Consider the following 17,172-nt stretch of genomic DNA (forward strand, 5'->3'; position numbering starts at 1 on the left):
ATATCCACTGACTTGGCCTCCACAGTCCTCTGTGGCAAAGAATTCCACAGATTCACCACCCTCTGACTAAAGAGGTTTCTCCTCACCTCCTTTCTAAAAGAGCGCCCTTTAATTCTGAGGCTGTGAACTCTGGTCCTAGACTCTCCCACTAGTGGAAAACATCCTCTCCACATCCACTCTATCCAGGCCTTTCACTATTCTGCAAGTTTCAATGAGGTTCCCTCTCAACCTTCTAACCTCCAGCGAGCACAGGCCCAGTGCCGACAAACGCTCATCGTACTCTAACCCACTCTTTCGTGGGATCGTTCTTGTAAACCTCCTCTGGACCCTCTCCAGAGCCGGCACATCCTTCCTCAGATACAGGGCCCAAAACTGCTGGACAAGACTCCAAATACGGCCTGACCAGCGCCTTGTAGAGCCTCAGGATCACAACTCTGTTTTGGAATTCCAGTGAATACATCTTATTTGAGTTAAGCTTCTAAGCAAGCCGGGCTTTAACTTCTTAAAAAGCTCTTTTGAGTTGCAGACAGTAGCTGTTCGTGTCGAGTCTTATGTTAAATTATTCATGTAAAGTACATAATTGCTTTGCCTAAAACATGGCCCGCTCAATGCATTGTATATGCTCCGGCCTAGCGATGACAGATCCAGCCTGCATTTCCTCCAAGGTGTTCCGCTCACACTTACAGCGCAGGTGCAGAACTAAGCGGCCATCTTAACTCAGCGAATTAATGGTGGCGCAGCGGGTAGATCTGCTACCTCACCTCGCCGGAGACCCGGGTTCAATCCTAACTACGGGGGCTCATCTGCACCTTCTCCCTGTGACCTGCTGAGGCCCTACAAGGCGCTGGTCTAGGCCGCATTCGGAGTACTGTGAGCAGACTTGGGCCCATTATCGGAGGAAGGATGTGCTGGCTCTGGAGAGGGGCCTGAGGAGGTTTACCAGAACGATCCCAGGAATGAGTAGGTTAGCGTATAAGGAGCGTTTGACGGCACTGGGCCTGTACTCGCTGGATTTTAGAAGGTTGAGGAGGGGAGGACCTCATTGAAACTCACAGAATAATGAAAGGCCTGGATGGAGTGGATGTGGAGAGGATGTTTCCACTGGTGGGAAAGTCTAGGACCAGAGGGCACAGCCTCAGAATTAAAGGGCGCTCTTCCTTTAGAAAGGAGGTGAGGAGGAACTTCTTCAGCCAGAGGGTGGTGAATCTGTGGAATTCTTTGCCACAGAGGGCTGTGGAGGCCAAGTCAGTGGATAATTTAAGGCAGAGAAAGACAAATTCTTAATTAGAATGGGTGTCAAGGGTTATGAGGAGAAGGCAGGAGAATGGGAATTGGAGGCAGGGATCAGCCATGATTGATTGGCGGAGTGGACTCGATGGGCCGAATGGCCTAATTCTACTCCTATAACTAGCGAACGTGAACCTGCGTGGGTTTTCTCTGGGATCTCCGGCCTCCAAAGCCGTGCAGGTTTGCAGGTTAATTGGTTTGACACAAGTCTAAGAATCTTACTAGTGCATGTGTGGGATAGTGAGCGAGGATGGCTGGTCCGCTCGGACACGGTGGGGCTGAAGAACCTATTTCCGCGCTGTATCTCTAAACTAAACTAAACGATACAATCCTCCTCTCGACACAGAGATGACAATTCAGGTGCGTGTACTACCAGTGTTTGAAGGTGCAGCCACATGAGTTATCGACAAGCACAACATCCTGAGCTACCTATCCCCACTGCATGGGCTCAATATTATAGCCATGGAGTCATCCAGCGCGGAAACAGGCCCTTCGGCCCAACATGCTCCATCTATCATGTCCCAACACTTTCCCACACACACACACACACACACACACACACACACACACACACACACGCACGAGGGACAACTTTAAAAAATAATTTAACCAAGCCAATTCGCTTACAAACCTCTACGCACTTGGAGTGTGGGAGGAAACCGGAGCACCCGGAGAGAACCCACGCAGGTCACGGGGAGAACGTGTAGACAAGCGCCGTGGCAGGATCGAACCGGGGTCTCTGGCGCCGTGAGGCAGCAGCTCTACCCGCTGCGCCACCGTGCCGCCCGTAATCCGTTCCATAATCATTGAGGCCCTTCTGGACACACACACACATCACACGTGGCTGCTGCCTCACGGTGCCCGAGACCCAGGTTCGATCCCGACCACGGGCGCTGTCTGTACGGAGTTTGCACGTTCTCCCCGTGACCCGCGTGGGTTTTCTCCGAGATCTGCGGTTTCCTCCCACGCTCCAAACACGTGCAGGTTTGTAGGTTAATTGACTTGGTAATTGTCAACAAAAAAATAGTCCCTGGTGTGTGTGTGTGTGTAGGATAGTATTAATGTGCGGTGATCGCTGGTCGGTCTGGACCCGTTGGGCCGAAGGGCCTGTTTCCGCGCTGTATCTCTAAACTAAACTAAACTAAATCAACTCCTTCCACCTCATATATTCTCTCATTTCCAACGTTTGGTCCTTGTCACTCCAGACTTGTCCGATCCATGTACCCGTCTAAGTGTTTCTTAAACAATGGGATAGTCCCTGCTACAGATCGTTCCATACACCCAACACCCTTTGCGTGAAAAACATACCCCTTGGATTCCGATGACATATTTCTCCCCCAACTAAGGTAGACACAAAATGCTGGAGTAACTCAGCGGGACGGGCAGCATCTCCGGAGAGAAGGAATAGGCGACGTCTCGGGTCGAGACCCTTCTTCACACTGAGAGTCAGGGGAGGGGGCGGGAAAAAGATGGAATGTAGTCGGAGACAGTCAGACTGGTGGGAGAACTGTGAATGGGGAGGGGATGGAGTGAGAGGGAAAGCAAGGGCTATCTGAAGTTAGAGAAGTCAATGTTCATACCACTGCCCAAGCCAAATATGAGGTGCTGCTCCTCCAATTTGCGCTAGGCCTCACTCTGACAGTAGAGGAGGCCCAGGACAGAAAGGTCAGTGTGGGAATGGGAGGGGGAGTTGACGTGCTGAGCCACCGGGAGATCAGGCAGGTTAAGACGGACTGAGCGGAGGTGTTCAGCGAAACGATCGCATTTTGTGTCTACCTTCAATTTAAATCCGCATCTGCACTTATTTCTTACTCATTTTAAACCCATGTCCTCTGGTCCTCGATTCCCATGTCCTCTGGGCAAAAGACTCTGTGCCTCTACCCGATCTATTCCTCTCAAGATTTTGTACCCCTCTGTACGATCACCCCTCATCCTCCTGCGCCGTTAGATCTTGTCTTCTGCCAGGGCACCGTGTACGGGCACGGCGAGATGCCACGTCACGGTACCCCACAGAGCGCAGCGAAGATTTACGAGGATGTTGCCAGGACTCGAGGGTGTGAGCTACAGGGAGAGGTTGAGCAGGGCTGGGTCTCTATTCCCTGGAGCGCAGGAGGATGAGGGGTGATCTTATAGAGGTGTACAAAATCATGAGAGGAATAGATCGGGTAGTCGCACAGAGTCTCTTGCCCAGAGTAGGGGAATCGAGGACCAGAGGACATGGGTTTAAGATGAGGGGGGGAAAAATTTAATAGGAACCTGAGGGGTAACATTTCCACACAGAGGGTGGTGGGTATATGGAACGAGCGTAGTTGAGGCTGGGACTATCGCAACGTTTAAGAAACATTTAGACAGGTACATGGATAGGACAGGTTTGGGGGAATATGGGCCAAAACGCAGGCAGGTGGGACTAGTGTAGATGGGGCATGTTGGCCGGTGTGGGCAAGGTGGGCCGAAGGGCCTGTTTCCACACTGTATCACTCTATGACTCTGCCACTAGGTGAAACACTGCACACCATTAGTGAGGAAGTGTGAATGGGCCTCTTGGATATTAATGGAACTGGGCAGAGTCCATGTGGATATATTGACAGGCAACCATGTTTGACAAATCTGACAAGAGGTTTCGCAGGTTGGAAGTGACAGAACCAATGAGGTGGAAGGCAAGGAGTTTGAAGTTTGCTTGAATTTTCAGGCCATCAATGATCATCAAATTGGAGCTGAGACAAGTATATCACAGATCGCTGAACAGTCAGAAAGGACAGTCGAGCGGGGAGATTGTGACTTGTGGTGGGGGGATCGTACAGAATGTGTACACTGAGAACGGCTCGATTGTAATCCTGGTCATACAGCGCTGAAACAGGCCCTTCGGCCCATCTAGCCCACGCGGACCAGTTCAGTTCAGTTTAGTTCATTGTCACGTTTAGTTTAGAGATACAGCGCGGAAACAGGCCCTTCGGCCCATCGAGTCCGTGCCGACCAGCGATCCATATAACCATATAACCATATAACAATTACAGCACGGAAACAGGCCATCTCGACCCTTCTAGTCCGTGCCGAACACATAATCTCCCCTAGTCCCATATACCTGCGCTCAGACCATAACCCTCCATTCCCTTCCCATCCATATAACTATCCAATTTATTTTTAAATGATAAAAACGAACCTGCCTCCACCACCTTCACTGGAAGCTCATTCCACACAGCTACCACTCTCTGAGTAAAGAAGTTCCCCCTCATGTTACCCCTAAACTTCAGTCCCTTAATTCTCATGTCATGTCCCCTTGTTTGAATCTTCCCTACTCTCAGTGGGAAAAGCTTTTCCACGTCACCTCTGTAAAGATCCCCGCACACTAACGCTACCCGGCACACACGTCGTGGAAAACAGGCCCTTCGGCCCATCGAGTCCGTGCCGACCAGCGATCCCCCCCACACACTAACTCTACCCTACACACACTAGGGACAATTTAACACTTATACCGAGCCAATTAACCTGCAAACCTGCACGTCTTCGGAGTGTGGAGGGAAACCGAAGATCTGGGAGAAAAACCACGCAGGCCACGGGGAGAACGTGCAAACTCCGTACAGGCAGCACCTCGAGGACCTCATAATTAAAGGACGTTCCTGTAGGAAGGAGATGAGGAGGAATTTCTTTAGTCGGAGGGTGGTGAATCTGTGGAATTCTTTACCACAGACGGCGGTGGAGGCCACAAGTCAGTGGATAGTTTTAAGGCAGTGGTAGATAGATTCTAGATTAGTGCAGGTGTCAGAAGTTACGGGAAGATGGGGTTAGGAGGGAGAGATAGATCAGCCATGGTTGAATGGCGTAGACTTGATGGGCCGAGTGGCCTAACTCTACTCCTATCACTTGAAACCTTATGACCCGTGGTCAGGATCGAACCCGGGTCTCTGACGCTGTGAGGCAGCAACTCTACCGCTGAGCCCTATGTTATTGGGAGTGTCGCTGCTGAGACAATCTTTCACAATCGGCAGCAATTGTAGAGCATAGAACAGGAGAGGAACAGGCCCTTCAGCCCACATTGCCTGTGCTGTACGTGATGCCAAGTTAAACTGATCTCCTCTGCCCGCACGTGATCCGTTACCCCTCCATTCCTGCATGACCACGTGCCCGTCTAAAAGCCTCATAAACGCCACTATGCGATCTGCCTCCACCACAGCCCCTGGCAGCGAGTTCCAGGCACCCACCCCCCATTGTGTAAACAAAACCTGCTCCGCACACCTCCTTTAAACTTAGCCCCTCTCACCTTAAAGCTGCGCCCTCTAGTCCTTGACATCTCCACCCTGTGGTGCAGCAGTAGAGTTGCAGCCTCACAGCGCCAGAGACACAGGTTCGATCCTGTCTGCGGCTGCGTGTCTGTACGGAGTTTGTAATCTCCGTGGACCGCGTGGGTTTTCTCCGGGTGCTCCGGTTTCCTCCCACACTCCAAGGACGTGCAGGTTTGTCGGTCAATTGGCTTGGGTGAAAATTGTAAATGATGACAATATGAAGATAATATAATCGGTTTAGATTAGGGGTGGCACTGTGGCACAGCACTTCGATCCGGACTACGGGCACTGTCTGTACAGAGGAGCGGTTGGACAGAGCAGGACTGGGCGATCAATGGTCAGCATGGACTTGGTGGGCCGAAGGGCCTGTTTCCATGCTGTACCTTCCAATCAATTCCCATCTGGAGCTTCTCTGGAGAGAAGGAATAGGTGACGGTTTGGATCATAAGGTCATAAGTGATAGGGGTAGAATTAGGCCATTCGGCCCATCAAGTCTACTCCGCCATTCAATCATGGCTGATCCATCTCATTCTCCTGCCCACCCCATAGCCCCTGAAATCCGTATAGACCAAGAATCTATCTATCTCCTTTAAATCATCTTTACACTTGTGGCCTCCACAGCTTTCTGTGGCAAAGAATTCAACAGATTCACCACCCTGTGGTTAAAAAAATTCCTCCTCACCTCCAGTTTTGGTCTCCTAACATGAGGAAAGACATTCTTACCATAGAGGGAGTACAGAGAAGGTTCACCAGACTGATTCCTGGGATGTCAGGACTTTCATATGAAGAAAGACTGGATAGACTCGGCTTGTACTCGCTAGAATTTAGAAGATTGAGGGGGGATCTTATAGAAACTTACAAAATTCTTAAGGGGTTGGACAGGCTAGATGCAGGAAGATTGTTCCCGATGTTGGGGAAGTCCAGAACAAAGGGTCACACAGTTTAAGGATAAGGGAGAAATCTTTTAGGATCGAGATGAGGAAAACATTTTTCACACAGAGAGTGGTGGATCTGTGGAATTCTCTGCCACAGAAGGTAGTTGAGGCCAGTTCATTGGCTATATTTAAGAGGGAGTTAGATGTGGCCCTTGTGGCTAAAGGGATCAGGGGGTATGGAGAGAAGGCAGGTACAGGATACTGAGTTGGATGATCAGCCATGATCATATTGAATGGCGGTGCAGACTCGAAGGGCCGAATGGCCTCCTCCTGCACCTATTTTCTATGTTTCTATGTAACCCCTGACACCCGTCCTGATCAAAAATTCCTATTCCTACCCAGATACTTGTCCAAATTTTTCTTAAACGTGGATTCTTAATTATCCCTCAGCTCAAAGAGAGAGGAGAGAGGGTTAAAAAAAACAGGAATAAGACGTGCTGGCCTGAGTTCCGTTATCAGGAGAAGTCGTTGCAAGAGGTTCGGAGAGCACTTGGAAATTTATAATATGATTAAACAGACTCAAAAGGCTTTCATGCAAGGAGTCGTGTTTGATAACACATTTGATCAGCCCCCTTGAGGATATAACAAGCGGAGAAGATAAGCGAGGGAGAGAATATCTCGCATTTCAGAAGGCTTTCATAAAGGCCACATGATGAGGTTGTTATTCCAAACAAGGGCAGAATCTTTTAGATTGTGGATTCAACGGCAAAGCAGTCTCCACAGGCCGCAGCTGGAGGCGAACAGCAGGCCCTTCTGCCCGACTCGTCCATGCCGGCCCGTCGAAGCCAGTCCCGCTTTTGGCCTTCTGGAGCCATCTCCCGGCTGCCAGCCATTTTAGACAATAGACAATAGGTGCAGGAGTAGGCCATTCGGCCCTTCGAGCCAGCACCACCATTCAATGTGATTATGGCTGATCATCCCCAATCAGTGCCCCGTTCCTGCCTTCTCCCCATATCCCCTGACTCCGCTATCTTTAAGAGCCCTATCCAGCTCTCTCTTGAAAGCATCCAAAGAACCGGCCTCCTCCGCCCTCTGAGGCAGAGAATTCCACAGAATTTTAACCCGTTCCCACGACGATCCTTTCCGTCCTGGGCCTCCTCCACGGCCAGAGTGAGGCCCAGCGCAAATTGGAGGAACGGTATCTTAGTTTAGTTCTGTTTGGTTTGGAGATACAGCGCGGAAACAGGCTCCTTTGGCCCACCGAGCCCGCGCCGACCAGCGATCCCCCCGACACTGTCCCACGCACACACTAGGGACTGTTTACAACCCTTACCGAAGCCAGTGAACCGACAAACCCGCACGTCTTTAGAGTGTGGGAGGAAACCGGAGCTCCCGGAGAAAACCCACGCAGGTCACGGGGAGAACGTACAAACTCCGTACGGGCAGCACCCGTAGTCAGGATCAAACCCGAGTCTCTGGCGCTGTGAGGCAGCAGCTCTACCCGCTGCACCACCGTGCCGACCAAAGTCTCTAAAGTCAAAAGAAAGGGGTATGCGTAAAAAAAAGGCAGCGCAGCGGTAGAGTTGCTACCTCACAGTGCCAAAGACCTCGGTTCTCCCCGTGACCTGCGTTGGTTTTCTCCGTGATCTTCGGTTTCCTCCCACACTCCTGGTCAGTGCAGACTCGCTGTATCTCTAACGTAAGCTAACCTAAAATGGAATGAAACTTGTCTCTCGAGGGACCCTGAAGCAAAACGTCTCCAACTGACAGGCAGTTCCCGAAATACCCTGCCCTTAACGATCGGGATAAACTTGAACAGATAGACTTGTGTGGCAGCTTCTTTAGACTTTCCACTTTGCACAACCCTGACCCCGAACTTCCACAAACTGTCTTTGGTTGAACGACGAGCTTTGGACTCTTCTTGCATTAGTATTTTGGACAGCGGCCTAGTGGTAGAGATGCTGCCTCACGGCCACAGAGGCCCTGATTCGATCCTGACTACCACTGCTGTCTGTGCGGAGTTTGTACGTTCTCCCCGTGACCTGTGAGGGTCAAAGACCTGCAGGTTCGTAGGTTAATTGGCTTGGGTAAAATTGTAAATTGGCCCGTTGGGAAGGCCGCATTTGGAATACCGTGAGCACCACATCTGAGGAAGGATGTGCTGGCTCCGGAGGAGGTTTACAAGAACAATCCCAGGAATGAGTGGGTTAATATATGATGAGCGTTTGTCAGCACTGGGCCTGTACTCGCTGGAGTTTAGAAGAATGAGGGGGGGGGACCTCATTGAAACATACAGAATAGTGAAAGGCCTGGATAGAGTGGGTGTGGAGAGGATGTTTCCACTAGTGGGAGAGTCTAGGACCAGAGGTCACAGCCTCAGCATTAAAGGACGTTCTTTTAGGAAGGAGATGAGGAGGAATTTCTTCAATCAGAGGGTGGTGAATCTGTGGAATTCTTTGCCACAGACGGCTGTAGAGGCCAAGTCAGTGGATATTTTTAAGGCAGAGATAGATAGATTCTTGATTAGTGCGGGTGTCAGATGTTATGGGGAGAAGGCAGGAGACTGGGGTTAGGAGGGAGAGATAGATCAGCCATGATTGAATGGCGGAGTAGACTTGATGGGCCGAATGGCCTAATTCTACTTATGACCATATCACCCCCAGTGTGTGGGATAGTGCTGTGTACAGGGATTGCAGGTCGGCACGGACTCGGCGGGCCGAAGGGCCTGTTCCCGCACCGTATCTCTAAATCTAAGAAAGGATTAGGATGCCCAGCAGTGCTAATGGCTTTCCTAAACAGCATGAAAGATAGCGGATCAGGATGCATTTCATCGTCTTAAGTAGAATTCATTTTTAATTCCATGCAAATGGCAGTTTAACGAGACCAATCAATAATTGAGTACGTTTTAGGCCGAGATCTATTTTTCATTTGCTCTGACGAGTTTCTTCTCCTGATTTAGTGGAACTAATTATAATGTGGGTGTTCCCATGGAAGCATCTTCCTTCACACTGCGGCCTACAAAGCCTGTGTGTGTGTGTGAGGCACAAAACGCTGCAGTAACTCAGCGGGACAGGCAGCATCTCTGGAGAGAAGGAATGGGCGACATTTCGGGTCAAGACCCTTCTTCAGACTAGTCCGGGAAAAAGGAAAACGAGAGATCATTGACGATGACAGAGAATTCCACAGATTCACAACTCTCTGGGTGAAATGTTTTTCCCTCATCTCAGTCCAAAATGGCCGACCCCTTATTCTTAAACTGTGTGTGACCCCTGGTTCTGGACTCCCCCAACATCGGGAACATGCATTTCCTGCACCTAGACTGTCCAAATCCTTAAGAATGTTATACGTTTCTATAAGATATCCTCTCATCCTTCTAAATTCGAGTGAATATAAGCCCGGTCGACCCATTCTTTCATCATATGTCAGTGCTGCCATCCTGGGAATTCACCTGGTGAACCTACACTGCACTCCCTCAATGGCCTCCTACGCTGCACTCCCTCAAACATGGCAGCAGGTGATGAGGGAGAGAGCTGAGGTGTTTTTTTCTGCCTCTCTCTCTCCCTCTCTCTGGTAGACAACGCTGGGATACTTGTTCAACAGCAAATGCACTTGGAAATGGCTGCCTGGCAACGCCATTGTTGGTGAGTTGAGAGGGAGAGAGAGGCAGCTGACAGACTTGTTATAGCTCCTATTTCAAGTCACACCGCCTGTTTCCACACTGTATCACTCTATGACTAATATCTCTGTAGCAAGACATGAATTGGAAGACAATCACAGGTATGTCAGCGCACAGGCCCTGTATAGTACACACCAAATTCAAAATTCCTTCACTAATGTAGACAAAAATGCTGGAGAAACTCAGCGGGTGAGGCAGCATCACAGATGACAATAGACAATAGACAATAGGTGCAGGAGTAGGCCATTCGGCCCTTCGAGCCAGCACCGCCATTCGATGTGATGATGTCTGATCATCCCCAATCAGTACCCCGATCCTGCCTTCTCCCCATATCCCCTGACTCCGCTATCTTTAAGAGCCCTATCTAACTCTCTCTTGAAAGTATCTAGAGAACCGGCCTCCACCGCCCTCTGAGGCAGAGAATTCCACAGACTCACAACTCTCTGGGTGAAAAAGTGTTTCCTCATCTCCGTTCTAAATGGCTTACCCCTTATTCTTAAACTGTGTGTGTGTGGCCCCTGGTTCTGGACTCCCCCAACACCGGGAACATGTTTCCTGCCTCTAGCGTGTCCAAACCCTTAATAATCTTATATGTTTCAATGAGATATCCTCTCATCCTTCTAAACTCCACAGAGTGTACAAGCCCAGCCGCTCCATTCTCTCAATCCCTTAATAATTTTATATATTTCTATAAGATCTCCTCTTATCCTTCTAAATTCCAGTGAATACAAGCCCAGTCGACCCATTCTTTCATCATATGACAGTCCCGCCATCCTGGGAATTAACCGTGTAAACCTACGCTGCACTCCCTCAATAGCAAGAATGTCCTTCCTCAAATTAGGGGACCAAAACTGCACACAATACTCCAGGTAAAAATAAACCTGTTAAATTTTTTTAAGATTTGTGCTTAGATTTGGGCGTCAGGGGGTTATGGGGAGAGGGCAAGAGAATGGGGTTGAGAGAGGAAAGACTGATCAGCCGTGATTGAGTGGCGGAGGAGCCTCGATGGGCCGAATGGCCTAATTCTGCTCCTGTGACTTATGAATTTATGAGGTTAATGACAGCAGAAGACAGGTCTGCAGAGCCCGGCGCTGTTGGCTCACGAGATCCGGCTTCAAGTGGAGCGTTGCCAGGGGCAACGGGCAGTATCCGAAGCTTCTAACCAGGGAACAAAACATCAAAAGCAGTGACTCCCTTCCTCCCTCCCTCCCTCCCTTCCTGAAGCGGGAATGCCCCAGAGATCCACCCCACATATACCCGGGATGGCAGGAGAGACGGAGAGACCAGGCCCATACAAAAACCTTGGATCCGATGTATTAGTCAGAGGGTGGTGAATCTGTGGAATGTTTTGCCACAGACAGGCTGTGGAGGCCAAGTCCGTGGATGTATTTAAGGCCGAGATGGATAGATTCTTGATTAGTGCGGGTGTCAGGGGTTATGGGGAGAAGGCAGGAGAATGGGGATAGGAGGAAGAGATGGATCAGCCGTGATTGAATGGTGGGGTAGACTTGATGGGCCGAATGGCCTGACTCTACCATCTCTTGTGATCTTGTAATCATAGAGTGATACAGTGTGGAAACAGGCCCTTCAGCCCAACTTGTCCACACCGACCAACAAGCCCCATCTACACTAGTCCCACCTGCCCGCGTTTGGCCCATATCCCTCTAAACCTGTCCTGTCTAAGTTCCATTGAGGGCAGCACGGTGGCGCAGCGGTAGAGCTGCTGCCTCACAGCGACAGAGACCCGGGTTCAATCCTGACTACGGGCGCTGTCTGTACGGAGTTTGCACGTTCTCCCCGTGAACTGCGTGGGTTTTCTCCAGGAAGCTCCGGTTTCCTCCCACACTCCAAGGACGTGCAGGTTTGTCGGCTAATTGGCTTGGTGTAAATGAAAATTGACCCTTGTGTGTGTAGGATAGTGTTAGGTAGCGGGGATCGCTGGTCGGCACGGACTCGGTGGGCCGAAAACTCTCTTTCCCCGCCGTATCTCCAAACTAAACTAAGTTAAGACCAGTCTTACCGAAGATAGACTCAAAGTGCTGCCGTAACTCAGCGGGACAGGCAGCATCTGTGGGGAGAAGGAACGGGTGACGTTTCGGGTCGAGACCCCTCTTCAGACTGAAAGATAGAGGTGGTGGGGAGGTGAACTGCAGGCGAGTAAAGGCCAGAACAAAATAGACGGCAACAGGAAGGGTAGTGTAAACCTACGCTGGGCTCCCTCAATAGCAAGAATGTCCTTCCTCAAATTTGGAGACCAAAACTGCACACAATACTCCAGGTGTGGTCTCACTAGGGCTCTGTACAACTGCAGAAGGACCTCTTTGCTCCTATACTCAACTCTTCTTGTTATGAAAGCCAACATGCCATTCGCTTTCTTCCTTGCCTGCTGTACCTGCATGCTTACTTTCATAGACTGATGAACAAGGACCCCCAGATCCCGTTGTACTTCCCCTTTTCCCAACTTGACACCATTCAGATAATAATCTGCCTTCCTGTTTTTGCTGCAAAATCTTTGTAAAATGGCCGTAGTGTGTGTAGGATAATGGCCGTGTACGGAGATCGCTGAGGGGCCTGTTTCCGCACTGTATCTCTAAACTAAACTAAACAAAACTTGCGGGTTTGTAGGTTAATTGGCTTCTGTAAATTATAAATTGTCCCGTGTGTGTGTGTGTATGTGTGTAGGATCGTGCTAGTCCGATCGCAGAAAGACCACACATGATCACAATCGATCCATTTACAGTGTGTAGATACATGATAAGGGAATAACGTTTAGTGCAAGGTAAAGCCAGCAAAGCCCCATCAAGTATAGTCCGAGGATCATCAAAGAGGTAGAAAGTGACATGACTTCAGAATTAAGGGAAAGAGACATGACTTCAGAATTAAGGGACAGAAGTTTAGGGGTAACATGAGGGGGAACTTCTTTACTCAGAGAGTGGTAGCGGTGAGGAATGAGCTTCCAGTGGAAGTGGGGGAGGCAGGTTCATTGGTATCATTTAAAAATAAATTGGATAGGCATATGGATGAGAAGGGAATGGAGGGTTATGGTATGAGTGCAGGCAGGTGGGACTATGGGGAAAAAACATTTGTTCGGCACGGACTTGTAGGGCCGAGATGGCCTGTTTCCGTGCTGTAATTGTTATATGTTATATATGTTAAAGTAGTTCAGCACTGCGCTCTGGTTGTGGTAGGTTGATTCAGTGCAGGATAACAGCGGGGAAGAATCTGATGGTGTGCGTTTTCTCATCTCCAAACTAAACTAAGCTAGATCCCAGCATCTGCAGCCTCTTGCATTTACACCTCCATACATGATCATGGACCGTCTCATATTTTTGCGTCTAGATGTGCTACTTGATATATTTAATAGTTGTGCTATTAGTTTCGATGTTATTTTTAGAAGTCCTTCCAAGTCATCTGCTGGTAAAATCCCTGGTAGTTATTTAATTAAACCAGTCGCGGGTCGTTTGCTCGTTTCATTAGTGAACTGTGGACGTCTTTCAGGAAATTAAATAGCTTTGAAAATCTAATTAAGCCAGTCTGTCAGTGCTAGCCTGCCCAGTAGAATTGTGCGGAACGGTGGAGCAGGGGTAGAGCCGCCACCTTATGCCCCCGTCCCACTTAGGAAACCTGAACGGAAACCTCTGGAGACTTTGCGCCCCACCCGTGCGGTTCCCGGTTCCCGGAGGTTTTTGCCAGTCTCCCAAATTTCCGCTTCTTCTATGTTCTGACGATTATTTCAAAAAATTAAAAACTGGCCGCGACTAAAAATAGGTTGCCGTTTTAAAAATCGGTGTTTTTTTTAGTCGAAGCCGGTTGCGATGCTAGTTGAAGGTGGTTGCCGGAGGTTGCAGGTGGTTGCCGGAGGTTGCAGGTGGTTGCCGGAGGTTGCAGGTGGTTGCCGGAGGTTGCAGGTGGTTGCCGGAGGTTGCAGGTGGTTGCCGGAGGTTGCAGGTGGTTGCCGGAGGTTGCAGGTGGTTGCCGGAGGTCGCAGGTGGTTGCCGGAGGTCGCAGGTGGTTGCCGGAGGTTGCAGGTGGTTGCCGGAGGTTGCAGGTGGTTGCCGGAGGTTGCAGGTAGTGGAAGACTAACGGCAACCTATTTTTAGTCGCGGCCGGTTTTGAATTTTTTGAAATAATCGCCGGAACGTAGAAGAAGCGGAAACCACTTTCGACCATTAGGGAGACTGACAAAAACCTCCGGGAACCGCACGGAAACCTTGGGTGGGGCGCAAAGTCTCCAGAGGTTTCCGTTCAGGTTTCCTAAGTGGGACGGGGGATTACAGCACTTGCAGTGCCAGAGACCCGGGTTCGACCCCGACCATCTGTACATTCTCCTCCTGAGTTTTCTCCGAGAACTTCGGTTTCCTCCCACACTCCAAAGGCGTACAGATTTGTAGGTTAGATGGCTTGGTATTAGTGTGAATTGTCGGCAGTGTGTGCGGGATAGTGTTAGTGTGCGGGGATCGACAGGTACTTGATTAGTGCGGGTGTCAGGGGTTATGGGGAGAAGGCAGGAGAATGGGGTTGAGGGAGAGATAGATCAGCCGTGATCGAATGGTGGAGTAGACTTGATGGCCAAATTCTGCTCCTATAACTTCTGAACATGAATGTACGATTTGAAAAGGGAGTTAAAGGTGTGCTCTGCCACATCAACATGAAAGCAGTGCCATCAAGTAAAATAATTTCCCAATGCATGCACAAAGTTAAACATTACAGTTGTCATAGAACAATTTTTCATTGGTGTAAACTGTCATGCATCCATCATGTGCTTCTCCTCCTTAAGTCTAGTTTGAATTTTGCTGCGGCCTAATGTCTTCAGACCTCCTCACAGCAATGGGCATTGTTTCCATCTTCAGCAAGTCCTTGGATAGAGGGGGGTTAGTTGCGTTCCTTTTGGGGCGGTTGGTTCTGGGAGGTGGATTTTAAGCACATGGAGCATTCCGATTCCGATTCCGATTCCGATTCAGATTCCGATTCCGATTCCGATTCAATTTTAATTGTCATTGACAGTGTACAGTACAGAGACAACAAAATGCATTTTGCATCTCCCTGGAAGAGCGACATAGCAAACGATTTGAATAAATAATAATAAGTGTCCGGGGGGGGGGTGGTGATTGGCAGTCACCGAGGTACGTTGTTGAGTAGAGTGACAGCCACCGGAAAGAAGCTGTTCCTCGACCTGCCGGTTCGGCAACGGAGAGACCTGTAGCACCTCCCGGATGGTAGGAGGGTAAACAGTCCATGGTTGGGGTGAGAGCAGCCCTTGGCGATGCTGAGCGCCCTCCGCAGACAGCGCTTGCTTTGGACAGACTCAATGGAGGGGAGCGAGGAACCGGTGATGCGTTGGGCAGTTTTCACCACCCTCTGCAATGCCTTCCGGTCGGAGACAGAGCAGTTGCCGTACCGTACTGTGATGCAGTTGGTAAGGATGCTCTCGATGGTGCAGCGGTAGAAGTTCACCAGGATCTGAGGAGACAGATGGACCTTCTTCAGTCTCCTCAGGAAGAAGAGACGCTGATGAGTTATTCCACCCAATAACATGGTGCAAGTATCTTCAGCAGAAGCACCACAGTGCTCAAATAAGGCAACTCATCCCCACTGCCTCAAGGACAAGGGCAACAAGGCTTGTCAGACAAATATGGTGCATCCTAAAGTCCCGTCCATAGATTTTGTTAAATGGCACGATACACTGTTGATCTCCGTAAGGTTGGTAGGTTAGTAAGTGGTTCACGGTTGGATAATTTTCTACGCCAAGTTTTGTCTACCTTGCGTCTTCCCTTTTACTGCTCTCAGCAACGGTGTTCCCACTGACAGTAAGGGTGGGCAGTGAAAAATATTTTGATAGAAGAGTTAAACCACTTACTAAATCATTAGCTGATTTTATTGGAGGTAGACAACATTGCTGGAGAAACTCAGTGGGAGAATAAGTGGTAAGCCATTTAGAACGGAGATGAGGAAACACTTTTTCTCACAGAGAGTGGTGAGTCTGTGGAATTCTCTGCCTCACAGAGGGCGGTGGAGGCCGGTTCTCTGGATGCTTTCAAGAGAGAGCTAGATAGGGCTCTTAAGGATAGCGGTCAGGGGATATGGGGGAGAAGGCAGGAACGGGGTACTGATTGGGGATGATCAGCCATGATCACATTGAATGGCGGTGCTGGCTCGAAGGGCCGAATGGCCTACTCCTGCACCTATTGTCTATTGTCTATTGTCTCGACAATGAAACGTCACCTATTCCTTTTCTCCAGAGATGCTCCCTGACCTGTCTGTAGTAGTTGTAGAGGTTCAGTGATCAATGGTCAATGGTCAATGACAGACACAAAATGCTGGAGTATCTCAGTAGTGGAGCCCACAATGGTCCATTGTTGGCTGTGGGGTAGGTGCTAACGAGTTATACATTGTTGGCTGTGGAACTCAACAGGATGAACGGTCTGTGCCTGTAGAGGTTGCTGAGGGTCGCTGGGGACCTGCCGAACTTCCTAAGCCTTCTACGGGAATTCTCTGACCGCTTCTCCCCCCCCCACACTACAGGCGAACCTCCGGCCGGTTTCCGGGACATCTTGCTGCGGGATGGTCCTGAGGCTTTCGCCAAGGCGGTGCGGAACCACAAGGGCCTGCTGCTGACCGACACCACCTTCCGGGATGCCCACCAGTCCCTGCTGGCCACCCGCGTCCGCACGCACGACCTGAAGCTCATCTCTCCCTACGTGGCTCACAACATGCACCAACTCTTCAGCATCGAGAACTGGGGAGGTAAGAACAATTGTCTGTCCTGCACACTTCCAATAGATCAATGGTCAATGGGTCACGAGTCAATGGATCAATGGGTTAATAGTCAATGGGTCAATAGGTAATGGGTCAATAGTCAATGGATCAATAATCAATGGACAATGGATCAATGGTCAATGGATCAAAGGTCAATGGATCAAAGGTCAATGGCTCAATGGTCAATTGTCAATGGTCAATGGGTCAATGGTCAATGGGTCAATGGTTCAATGGTCAATGGATCAAAGGTCAATGGACCATTAGTCAATGGTCAATGGATCAATTATCTATGGGTCAA

The 17,172-nt window shown here is 49.7% G+C and overlaps 1 protein-coding gene across 1 annotated transcript in view; it reads left to right on the forward strand.

The window, feature by feature from the left end:
* Positions 1-17,172, forward strand: part of LOC129694371 (pyruvate carboxylase, mitochondrial-like) — a 538,031-nt gene that overhangs the window by 472,480 nt on the left and 48,379 nt on the right. Inside the window, exon 13 of the mRNA XM_055631071.1 lies at positions 16,641-16,862. Within this exon, the coding sequence (XP_055487046.1) occupies positions 16,641-16,862 (222 nt within the window). The remainder of the gene's footprint in view (positions 1-16,640; positions 16,863-17,172) is intronic.

This window comes from Leucoraja erinacea, unplaced genomic scaffold, assembly GCF_028641065.1.
Source record: "Leucoraja erinacea ecotype New England unplaced genomic scaffold, Leri_hhj_1 Leri_63S, whole genome shotgun sequence".
Taxonomy (NCBI): Eukaryota; Metazoa; Chordata; class Chondrichthyes; order Rajiformes; family Rajidae; genus Leucoraja; species Leucoraja erinaceus.